The sequence below is a fragment of the Populus nigra genome, chromosome 7 (assembly GCF_951802175.1).
Source record: "Populus nigra chromosome 7, ddPopNigr1.1, whole genome shotgun sequence".
In the NCBI taxonomy this organism is placed as follows: Eukaryota; Viridiplantae; Streptophyta; class Magnoliopsida; order Malpighiales; family Salicaceae; genus Populus; species Populus nigra.
In genome coordinates this window covers 22,098,794-22,111,292 of record NC_084858.1, presented here as the reverse complement: position 1 = coordinate 22,111,292, position 12,499 = coordinate 22,098,794, and the positions used below count along the sequence as shown (strand labels likewise).

Genomic DNA, 12,499 nt, shown 5'->3' with positions numbered 1-12,499 from the left:
TAGTCTCATCATTTGATTTAGTAGTTGTAATTATTTGTCACCCACCATTGGCTTCTAGGCCCCATTAATATCTTTATTATATATTTGTAGCAGGTCATGGAGGTAGACGACGCATTTCTGAAGTGATTGGCTCTGCCCAGCCCTTCCTCTCTGCATCAAATTTGGCATCCTCTTATTCTTTTTCAACGATAGACATCATGGGAGTTAATTAAATTGATATTACAATACAATAATTAAATTGCTTATGTATATATATTAATTCAAAGGACCACATTGATATGTGACTTGTGCATTCTTTGAACGATGTTGTGGACATTATTCTCAGCTCGAAATCTATCTAATCAATAAAATATACAGTGCTAAGTATTTCTCAAAATTAATTCCCTGTTTTTTTTTATAAAAAATATATATTCTATTACTTCCAAAAAAGAGAAATATGATACAATTTACTTCACAACTAGCTAGTACGTAGTGATTATAATTTATCTATATATACATTTATTTTTCATCACAAAAAAAGCAAAAAAATAAAAAAAAATCATGATAAGGACTTGTGAAATTAAATTAAGCCTGCTGTCGGTGATTAATTTCTATCGAGATCTTCCACCACCCATTTCAAAACAGTGTAGAAACTCAATGTCTTCTTCAACTCTTTGGACGGTGGCCAAGAAATTTCTTTTTTTCATGAAAATGACATCAAAATAATTCATATCACGCACATTTAATTAATTTGATCTCCTATTATAATGTTTTTTATTCGAAGTGGGGTGATGATTGACACGCTACCACTCAGTAATGATCACTTTGGACAATATTATGCAGCGAGAAAGAGTTGCTAGCAAGGCTGGCTGGATATATTGGTGAAAGAAACCATGTTTATAATTAATAAACTACAAAAAAGGGCATAATTAAAGTGACAAAAAACTTTATATTATTCAACCCTTTTTTAATGCAACGAGGAGGAGCGAGGAGGCAAAAGAATCCTACCAGTTGGCAAAAAATCTGTCACTTTCTTGAGTTTCAAGTAAGATATCCGGCCATTAACGGTATATACTAGAACTCGAACACCATATATATTAGAACTCTCTACTACCTGGGCTAGAAAAGAGGGAGTAGTCTACAAATAGTTTCTTGTGAATTAATATATAATAATACAATTAATTAAGCACAGATTGATTGTTTAACTATGCATGAATCTTCCATCGAAATTATCAAGAAGAGGAAATGAGAAAGGATGGTCAACATATTGCTTCGTGGCTCAGCAAGTTTAATTTAATAAATTCTGAGACTTGGTTAAGGAACTTTGCAAAAATCAAATTAATAAATTTAAAAGAAAAATGAGCCGCTATAAAAGTCATGCACTAATATTAATTAATGCCATGCATGCCTGGATGAGCAGTACTCGAGTAGTTAATTAAAGTAGAGATAATTAATAGCAATTTAACTACGTGTAGTTCTTGGTTAAACATGCAGTACATATGTTATGTTTTGTCGGCTATCCACCAACTTATTTTAAGCGGTCCACATGTAATTTTTTTCTTATTGAATAATCTTTGAATCTCCTATTTCTTATGCAATGGCCAGTGAACACCTTGTTAGTGTTTGTTTTTTTTTATATAATTTATTTTTTAAAATATTTTTTATGAAAAAATACTAAATTAATATTTTTAAGTGTTTTTAAATTATTTTAATACGCTAACATAAAAAATTAAAATTTTAATTTGAAAAAAATAAACACCTCCAACACAATATCAAATACACACCAATCTAATCTACTAGATTTAAGAGGTGAATTTATTATAACAAGACAATAGAATGTGCTAATATATTTGATCTTAGGACAAAAATAAAACATGAAGAACTTCATTTTTTTTTTCTCAGTTTTAAAAATAAGAGTTTTTTTAATTAATTATATCAATTTTTGCGCACTAAAACTAAATCTCTTGCCAACTAAATCCTAAATTAAAAACTCTCTTCGTGGACGTTTGTGTAGAATTATAATGTAGGGAGGACAATCCTCTTATCAAACAAACTGAATTATAAGGGAAGAAAACCTTTTCGTTTTTTTTTTCATTATAATTAAAGTATCTTCAGATTAACTTTCACGTATTTCGTGTTAATTTTTAAGCTAACCATTTATATCCAAGCTAGTAAATTTTCTTAATAGCTTCCTGTTCGAATTATTACGGAGTTCATTCCCATCTATCAATTCCTGTTTGAATTATTGCCTGGAGATTAATTTTGCAAAAAAATAAATGGTGTGGCGGAGATGCACCAGAAAAAAAAAATGGTGGAAAGGAGAAAAAATTGACAGGAAACGTGTGGCCCATGTACTTGGCATCGGATCTATAAGATTTTCGAACATTAAATTCACACAGATTCAGAAATGGCCACAACATAGCCCCAGAGAGATTGTTGGCCCATGTTTAAATTCAGATGCATGGCATGTGTGTTGATCTTACTAAATGGATTGGCCCAGCAGCACAGCACACAATCAGTTCCTAATCAACAAGCAATAAAGCTACTGAACAAGGTTTTAGGTTCTTGAATATGTTTTAATATATAAACAGTATAACAACACAGAGAATTTTATGTGCTGGTGCTCAGGATAAGCTTCACGTATTTTGAAATCATCAGTAAACAAGTACCAGAGATCAGAATAGTAAAGGAAGTGTCAACGATCCAGTGTTCATGAAAAATCATAGCATCTTCCATCTTGGCAGTCAGCAGCAATCTCAAAGACACTGCAGATTCAGTTCATATTTCAAATTCTTTAGAGAAGTTATAAGACATGATCAAGACAGATGGTGTTTGTTTAGGAGCAGTTTACAAGACAATCACAAGAAGTGTCTTTAAGAGATGAGATTCATGGAAAAATCATTAACAACAGAACAGCACAACAACTCTCAGAACACTTTTCTCCTAATATTATGTCTTGGTCTTAGAATTATTTTTGTTAGTGTTGCAATTAGTCTGACTTAAGAACTCAGAACACGTAAGTCAGAGATAATCTCCTTCAAGACGGAGGACTGTCCTGATTGCGGAAACATGGAAAGGCACTGTACTCCCATAAATAGGCAAAAGCTCTGCTCAAGAGGAAAATACGATATGCGGTTTGGTACTCATCATCTGCTGCTGCATCATCGCCATAGCAGCTGCTGCATACTGCATACTGCATAGCTGCCATCCATTGTTGTTGTTTTAAAGGTCCCCCAGAAATACTCGCCTTCGGTTATTAACCTCAAGGGTTTGGTATCAGCTGGGACTTGGAGGTTGGCTTCCTCTAGATCTCGAGTTTAAACTTTAAAATCATCTCTAAATAATTTTGAAAATTTTAAATAATGTAATGAGATCTCAATTGACAAATAAAAAAAGTATAAGAATAAAAAATAATCCTTTCCATTTAACTTGCGCTTGACCGCGAGTTGTATTTTTTTCTTTTTCAAAAAAATATTAGATATATATATGCAAGCTGCTTCAAAATGTTTTTTTTACATGAAAAATTAAAAGTGTAATTTGAAAGTCTATACAATCATCTAACTAAATAAATTAATAATTATTTATGTAAATAAATAAAAAATCGTTAACAATAACCAAAAAACAAACTACAAAAATGAAATATTCAATTGATTTTGTTTATTAAACTTATTTATTTAAATAAATAAAAGTTAAATTCATCCTAAAAAACCCAAGACTTAAGCGATAAATAAAAATTAAACCATCATAATAAACTTATACTATAAAACATATTACGCAAGGCCTAATATATCAACAAAATACAAGGAATGGACACTTGTTGATATAACAGAAAAATATATATATAAAAAAGAGATACAAAACAACCTCGAGAGAACTTGACAACCAACCCATGTCAACAAATCAAATACATGATTCAGGACATGAAATTTGGATGACTCCATAAATAGAAAATCAAAAAAAAAATTTGAAAAACAACGCTTAAAAAAAAAAACAAAGTCAACTAGGGTTAATTTTTTAAAATTATGACCTTGGTCATAAGACCAGGGTGACCTAGTTAAAGGTAAAACCCTAAAAAATTAAGAAGCAAGATTTTTAATAAAAAAAATTTAAGGATGAAATTAAGAAAAAAATAAATAAAAAACAATGCAAAACAAAACAAATAACAATTAAAAAAATTAGAACTAAATTTGACATAAAAATTAAATAAAATAAAATGTTTAGGGATGGAATTGAAAAAAAAAACGATTAAGAAAATTGTAATTATAAGAATTAGGACCAAACATGACATAAAAAAGTAAATGAATATAAATGCTTAGGAATGAAATTGAAAAAAAAATCAATCAAGAAAATAATTAAAAAAAATAGCAATTATAATAATAAGGACCAAATTCGATAAAAAATAACAAAATCAAACAACCAGGGATTAAATTGAAAATAAAATCTAATTAGAAATAATCAATGTAAATAAAACAATTGTAATTAAAAGAAGAGTGATTGAATCAAAAGAAAAAAAAATTGAAGGGTTGATATGATTTTTTGCATGTTCAGCACACAATCTAAGAAAGAAAAAGAAGAAAAATAAGAAGAAAAAAAAAAGAAAATTGATGTCAAATCAGACCTAACCATCGTATACATACCACCTATAGAGAAAGAAAATGTTGAGATAAATCCAATAATACAGTGAAATCACGATTCAAACCATGAGAGTCAGCCACACGCGCCTCTTGAAGGCATGCGTCAACAACTTTTGGTCTCAATTTTTTTATTTGTACAAAAATAAAAATGCTTGTAGTATTAAATAATAATAACAAAACAATTATTATAAAATTAAAACAATATCCCTAAAATCAAGACTAACAATTTTGAATGGTAAAGGTAATAGAATAATCATATTATTCATTAATTTGTAAAAACACAAAAATATCTCTAAGACTAAACAACAATAAAAAAATCATAATAAAATTACAATTAAGTTGTAGAAGTTAAGGCTAATAAATTTTAATAGTAAGGGTAATAGAGTAATTAAATAATTTATCAAAAAATCAAAATTACTATAAGATTTCTCGGCAATATGATAAGTGTACTTTATAAAAATTAAAAAGATATTGTTGCCCCCTTAACAAATAAAAAATGATGAATTTACTATATGCAAATATCATTTTATCCCTTAGACAAAGCTTTATAAATAAAAAAAATAAAGAAAAAAATAATAATTTTATTATAATCGAGATATATTTTTACTGGGGTTCAAAAGTTTTTTAGTTAATAAGTTTAGTTCGTGGACAGCAATGCGTCACCGATCAACAACAGAGGTCAAACTGCAGCCTTAAATCTCTCGAAAGTCATTTATTTAAACTGAAATTTAGGGAAAAAACTGTAATTATAATATAAATAAATGAACAAGAAAGGGTTATCGATTTTAATGCGAACTAAAATGAGACCCCATAATGACCCATCAAAGCTCTCTTCTTTCTCGCCTTCTCTATCTGTAAGTAATTTTGATTTTTTTTTGTTTTAATTTATTGAGAATTTTTATCGTTAAGTATTGCAAATACTTAATTTATTTGTTTCAAAAACAGAATGGGATTAACCAAATGATGACTGATCCTCCAAGAAATCAATGGTCTACTGATGATTCACGCAGCAACTTCAGTGCTTCTGGGAATCATTACGAGAGGTCTTAATTTTATTTATTTTTTATGTTGATTTGTTGTTTTTTTAGTTTTATTTTTAGTGGGATTTGATTGTTTTATTTATTTATTTATTATTTATGTTGATTTTTTGTTTATTATTATTAGTGGGATTCGATTGTTTTTTATAATTTAAATATTTTTTTTGTTATTAATTTATATTATCACATTGATTTATAGGAATTTTGATATAGTGAAGGACTCCATGGGCTTGGCGATATCGCTGAACAAAACTGAATCTTTGGATGTTGTACTTGATGATTTCTCACAGGTAGATATGGATATATAAAATTAAGAAATTTGTGACCAGTGGTTTTGTTTGATGTACTGATTTGAGGATTGTAAACTCTGTGTGTGTGACTTTTAGGGTTATTTTAGTCTTTCGAATGAAAATCGGAAGAAATTGGTGATTGTGCTTGCAAAAGAGTATGATCTTAATAGGATTCAAGTTCGTGAATTATTGAAGCAATATCTTGGACTTGAGCTTCGTAGTGGTGAGGTTTTTGTTGGATGTGTTACTGTTGTCATGTTTGTGTTGAGGTTTGTATGGATGTTTTGTGAGATTGACGGGTGTAGATGTTTTGAGTTTCAGGTAATGAAGGTGAATTGAGTAATGTTGATGACGAGAACATGTTTTCTGCTTTCTATCGGATTGAGAGAAACTTGAGACAAGCTCTTAAGCCAACGTACAATGTTCTATTTGAACGACTTAATAACTATACTGGGGGATTGAAGTTCTTGTCACTTCTTCGAGCGGATATTTTGTCTTTTCTTGGGTAAGGTTATGGCTTTTTCTGCTTATTTGCATGGATTTTCTGTTTTGATTTAGATGTGCTCGGCATGACTTGAGTCATTGGAAACATATATTTATTAGAAACTTATATGAAAAAATGGAAGAGAGAACGATTTTGTTTACCAACTTTAATATTTTTGCTTCTCATTTTGATTGTCTTTTGAGTTTTTAGATGTCTGTGTGTAGAAGTAGCCACAAACACTGTTGTCAAAGGGCTGCAGCTTCTACCTTTTGATGCATTAATGTTGCACTTCCATCAGTCACAATTTCATTCTCCATCCAATGAATTGGTTCTTTTTACAAGGTCTTGCAAATTAATTGACAGTTAGAATGCATCATTTTTTTTCTTGAAGAACTTTTACTGATCATTATTGTTAGTTTGTTACTGCTGGCATTAAGTTTTAATATATGCTAAATTAGTGGTATACCGATAGCAATATATATGGTGATGGAATTCAGAATTTCATTAGTTGATTCTTTCTGTGTGCAGAGAGGAAAATATTGCCTCATTGCGAGCATTAGATTCCTGCTTAAAGGAGAAACTTAGTACTTGGCTAAGTCCAGCTGTGTTGGAGCTTCATCAGATTACGTGGGATGATTCTGCTTCTTTGCTGGAGAAAATTGTGACTTATGAGGTATGTTTCTTTAACCTGTCTTGCACTACTCATGGATCTAATTGTTTCCTTGTCTGGGCTGTGTATATTCTAATAGTGCTGTTCTGTCCAGGCAGTGCATCCAATCAGCAATCTTTTGGATCTTAAAAGAAGGTTGGGTGTTGGCCGCCGTTGTTTTGGATATTTCCATCCAGCAATACCAGGTTAGCAAATCTTTCGCTGCATGCATGGACAGTGCAGTTCATTATCCTTTTACCTAACCATTTGGTTAGTGTTATTCATACATGTGATAGAAAGTTTGTACCTCAAAGCCTTTGTGCAATTATTTGGCTTCCATTCAAATTGATGTAAGGTAGTAAATGTTGTTTGATAAACTGTTTCATATCCTGCACATGTCATTGGGAATTTTTTGATGGAGATTAACCTCACCAATGTGAGAAAGGAAGATACCTTGCAAATAAAAATGGTGTTGATTAGCGTCTTTATCAGTGAATTTGGAGTGCATTAACTGAGTTAAGATCTTAAATCTGTCACAAGCAAATTATAAAAAATGTTTACCAGAAATCACAGACTTGATTAACAAATAATGAATTGGAGTTATAGATTGCTTCTACTTTTTTTTTTTAAAAAAAATTTCAACAGAATTTTTAACTATTTATTTGCTGTGGTCTAAATCTTGAAATTCTTTTAGGCGAGCCCCTTATTTTCATAGAAGTTGCGCTTCTGAAGAATGTGGCTCAGACAATACAGGTTCATTTCACAAATTGAAATCTGTATTTTATTTAGGGCATTGCTGACAGTTTCTTAAAATCTAACAGGAAGTTTTGTTGGATGTTCCTCCCATACCTGAACATGAGGCTGCTTGTGCATTATTTTATTCTATATCGTCTACTCAGGTAAGAATAATTACTTCTACCTATTCTCTCTTTGTTTCAGATTGAAGGCATGTGTGGTTGCAAAGATTTGGTTTGACTAGTCATGTGATGTTTGATTATCAATTAGGGAATGTATAAAGTCAAATAACCTACCACACCATGTATTTCTGCTCCCGTTTTGCTTGAGCCTTTGCCTTTAGTTGAACTATACTTTCCAGAATATTTTTGGTGAGGGCAACTGCATTATTTTATACCTACCCTGGCCTTACAAGGAAGCTTATTCTTCTTTTCCACTGATGTGCCCTGTAGCAATTGCTGTGTTTTGTTTACCACATGCGCCTTTTACTAATGAGGATATAGACATGGCGGTTGTAAAATAAAATGTTTTTTGGTGTAAATAAAGCGTTTTTTGGTGTGCACTCGTATTTACTTGTGAAGCTATTGTTTATCCATAACAGAGTGTTGAACAACAAACTTTGATTATCTGCTTCCTTTTTACCTGATTACACACTTACAGAAAGTTAACAGCCTGGCTTGGCAGGGATCAATCTAGGGAAGTTTCTTATTAAACGCATGATTACATTGGTGAAAAGAGATATGCCACAAATATCTGTAAGTATTTTTTCATTCTTGTTCTTATAAAATTAAAAAACTGGTATCTTTATTGAACAAACTTTCCTGTAAGCATTGTTGCTTCATTCGGTTGAAGCATGTATTTTTTTTTTGGCATAAGCAACTTGTGTTAATGGTATGAAGCCTACCCTCTTCACTTGTTTAAAGTCCTTTGATATTAGTTGTTTTATTGGAAAAGAAGAAGTTGCACTGATCTTTGCATTTTCTGGAATCTGGAATGCCATGGTTAATTAAAGTCTTTTGTCTTGTGAGATTCTATTAGTTGCTGACATTTTTCATTTATTCTACAAAGACATTTGCAACTCTAAGCCCAATCCCCGGATTCATGCAATGGTTGCTATCTAAGTTGGCATCTCAATCAGTAATTGCTAAAGTTGACAACATGGAACAACCAACAGGTGGATCTGGCTCCACTTTTCAGGAGAACTTACTTGAACCTGATGAAGAAAGAATGCTTTTGAATTCTGCTCCGTAAGTTTCTATTTGTTATCTGTCTCTTTGAATTTTGATTATTCAGCGGTTCTTATCCCCAAGAGAGTCTGGAACCTCATATTTTCCCCCCAGTAGCATCTGGAATACCATTCTTTAAATACAGCCTGCTTCCAAATTTTCCTTTTTTTTTCTTGCTTCATTCACCCCTAGGTCATACACAAACCATTAGTCTTTTCTAAACCATAATTTCCTACATTATTTTACCGACCTAACACATATGAGACTAATAATTCCCTCACGCAACTCATTTTTTCATCTCATTTTTTCACCTTTTTACTATCTAGCTTTGCTATTTTCTGAATGAAGCAGATCCCAAAGAGCCTAAAACTTGTTCTTTCACCAATTTAGGCTCTAAATTGCTTTTAGTAGGTTTTCCTAGTACACAAAACACATACACAGAGTATGCAAATATGTCGTGCTTCTGATAGTTCAGGATGATCTGAAGCCCTGTAACCTAATAAGTTTGTACCCTCTTATGTCTTACACAATAGTACTTTATGTCCAAAGAAGCTGCAAGTACCTCTTTGAACAACATTGAAAGTTTGCAGGTCCAGTCCCCAGCATATAAAATATGGATACATGATCCTTGATGCTCTCTGTTTTCCTCAAAACTCTAATGCTTCTGTGCACAACCTCTCCATTGTCCTCTTGGAATAATCACGATGATACTATTATGTTTCTAAAAATATGACTAGTTATAAACTTACATTGCGGCATTGCTATAGGCTGGATAACACACTTTTACCTGTAGGGAGACTTGTGCTGGAAAAAATGGCATGGAAGTGATGCTAAACTTGCTGACATCCAAAAACTATGAGTGGACCAGTTCAGCCGAATTACTTTCTGCTTTGAAGCCCCCTCTAATGCGGCTGTGTGCCAGGTAAGATAACCTTAACATTCAAGTCAAATTAAAGTGCTGGCCAGGGGCTTTGAAAAACACTCACTAGTTTATATTTCCAACTGAAAATGTGGAAGGGACCAAATTCTCATGAGGCACTGCACTTGAAGCATTGTATGATACTAATTGCAGTTATAACTTTCTCTTCCTTTGGTACAAGGAACACCTATTCATAACGTTGTTCCATTTGTTTCACCAAAATGATAGATCATGTGTTGTAAGTGACACAGAGGTCTAATAATTGGGCATGCTGGAGATGTACTTATATTTCTCAGCTCTGTTGTTGCATAAAGCTTATTTTTCTTCATTTTATGAAACTATTTATAGATTTTGGTTCTGTGGATGTAGGTACCTTGTCCAAGAGAAGAAGAGAGGAAAAGCTCTAGATTCCGTGGCAAATTTTCACTTGCAAAATGGAGCGGTATAACCTTAATTTTGTAAATTAGTAATTGAATCACTTATAGCAATCACATCTACTAGCTGGCCTGATATGGTTTCTCAATATATTATATATTGGTATAATTGTTTCATCATGGATCGATTTAGAAGCCTGTAGATTTAGAGTTTGAACATGCTCCTGTTGATTTCATGTTGATTACGACTTGAAAGTTGGAAAGCTTATAAACAAAATGATCTCCAAGTTGAAAACTTTTTTATACTAAAATTATGTATTTCAATGTTTAACAGATGGTTGAAAGATTAAATTGGATGGCAGACCGGTCAGAGAGAGGACTTGTTCAAAGTGGAGGTATCATGGTGAACTTCGTGTACAGGTGACTCTTCATAAAACCAACAGTATTTTCTGATTGTGCACGATTCACCAAAGGAAAGGCTGCTTCCACATACGATACTCATGGTCTGGATTAGATCTAACCTATGAAGCTCAAATGCTTCAAAACCCCTCACTTATCCATATCATGCGTGTATCACCATTCATACTTGACCAATACTTTCAAATACTGGTCAAATGCCTACTAAAATGTATCCAAAATTAATAAATAGTTTCTAGAATTGACATATGAACCTATCTGTGTCATGTCATATCCATCTCCATGTCTGTACTTCCTTGGATCTAAGATTTGACAGCTTTTTCCTAGAAGACCTGTCCCTTAATTAAACCAATAACAGTAGCTTTCGTAGTTAATTTTTCTGCTGACTCTTCTCATCGTTATTGAACTTTGCTAAAACAAAGAATTGAAAATTATGGACAATTTTTTGATGGATTTGTGGCGTGATAATTTTTTATTCCACTAAAGTTTCAACCACACACAAATGACATATATTATTGAAAATGACTTGCAGGGTGGAGTGCATAGAACAATATGCTCAATCATATTTCAGCACTGGGCATATACATGCTTCAAGTGATATTCGCCACTATATCATGGTAACATGTTTTCCATGCATATTATGATTCTGCATTTTCGATTCGACCCTGCATATTCAGAAAACAAAAATCCCCATTCATTTTGTTTACCACCTCTGATTTGGCTATTGTTTGCAGGCACAGAAGGAACCTGAGGAGACCACCACAGCTTAGCTTTGCGGGATAAAAATGCAGTATATAATTTTGGTTCCAGTTTAGCTATATCTTGCACGTGTAGATTACTAGAACGTGTTCAAGGAAGGACAGTTTTGCTCAATTTATGGTATTGGATGAGCTTTGATCACACAAGGCTCGCAAAGATGCCATACTTGTTCTGGATTCGACCTAGGACATTGATGTTATTACCACGGTATTCCTGTAACTTTCTATATATTGTTTTCAAATTTCCCTGTAATGTGAAACTAAAAACCAATAAACTGTCTACATTGTACACAGATGGAACACTAGAAAGCATTACAATAAAAACATCTTTAGTGTAATCTTCATTAAACGTTTATATATCACAATAATTTGGCCTCAAACGCTTCATTCTGTGACTGGGCTATGGGACTTTAACTATTTGAGAATGGTGACAACAGCTTGAATCGGAAGGACATTTCTGTTGCACTACACAGGCATGATGGTGTGATAAGGCCAGAACATCGGATCGATTCAGACACAAAGTGCTGGTGCATATATAGATTGATCACTTCTCGTTTTCTACTGTATGCCTCGTTTCTACAACATAATCTCACATCAGCCATCTGTAAAAAGTAGCAAAAGGAGGCAACACAACCACAAAATGATGAAAAAAATTCATCCATTATGATTTATCAATGAGAAGCATCAGAAACAAACTGAATTCTGACCTTGACTGATAATCTCTTCAAGTAGTCCCTTCCAAAATCGTTATTACGGTATGCAGATCGAACCTGCATCAACATGCCATAATTTAGATCATTGTTTGCTTAGCATTTTGGATAAACAATGAAAATGTGAAGAACCACAATTAATATGCTAACCTCTTTAAGATTCGTAAAGCTGTAATGTGGACACCATGTGATGATTTAATCATGGGATTTGGGCACATTTTAGAGAGAGAATTTTCTGATGTTAGAGATCAATAATTAAGAACAAAAAAATAGAACATAAGAACCAA

The 12,499-nt window shown here is 32.4% G+C and overlaps 1 protein-coding gene across 1 annotated transcript; it reads left to right on the top strand.

The window, feature by feature from the left end:
- Positions 1 to 5,270: 5,270 nt before the first annotated feature.
- On the top strand, positions 5,271 to 11,840 carry LOC133700231 (uncharacterized). Its single transcript, XM_062123779.1, has 16 exons — positions 5,271 to 5,467; positions 5,559 to 5,656; positions 5,850 to 5,940; positions 6,037 to 6,163; positions 6,262 to 6,445; positions 6,953 to 7,097; positions 7,189 to 7,279; positions 7,768 to 7,826; positions 7,895 to 7,972; positions 8,480 to 8,563; positions 8,877 to 9,055; positions 9,828 to 9,956; positions 10,323 to 10,395; positions 10,662 to 10,747; positions 11,277 to 11,361; positions 11,479 to 11,840. Exons 1-16 carry the CDS (start codon positions 5,375 to 5,377, stop codon positions 11,512 to 11,514), a joined length of 1,638 nt encoding a protein of 545 aa, XP_061979763.1. The 5' UTR covers positions 5,271 to 5,374; the 3' UTR covers positions 11,515 to 11,840.
- The last annotated feature ends 659 nt before the right edge of the window (positions 11,841 to 12,499 follow it).

Excerpts from the sequence above, each read along its gene's own strand:
- LOC133700231 (XM_062123779.1), top strand. The coding sequence starts at position 5,375 with ATGAACAAGAAAGGGTTATCGATTTTAATGCGAACTAAAATGAGACCC. Across the intron at positions 6,164-6,261 it reads TGGACTTGAGCTTCGTAGTG|GTAATGAAGGTGAATTGAGT; the intron begins GTGAGGTTTTTG and ends TTTGAGTTTCAG. Across the intron at positions 9,957-10,322 it reads CTAATGCGGCTGTGTGCCAG|GTACCTTGTCCAAGAGAAGA; the intron begins GTAAGATAACCT and ends CTGTGGATGTAG.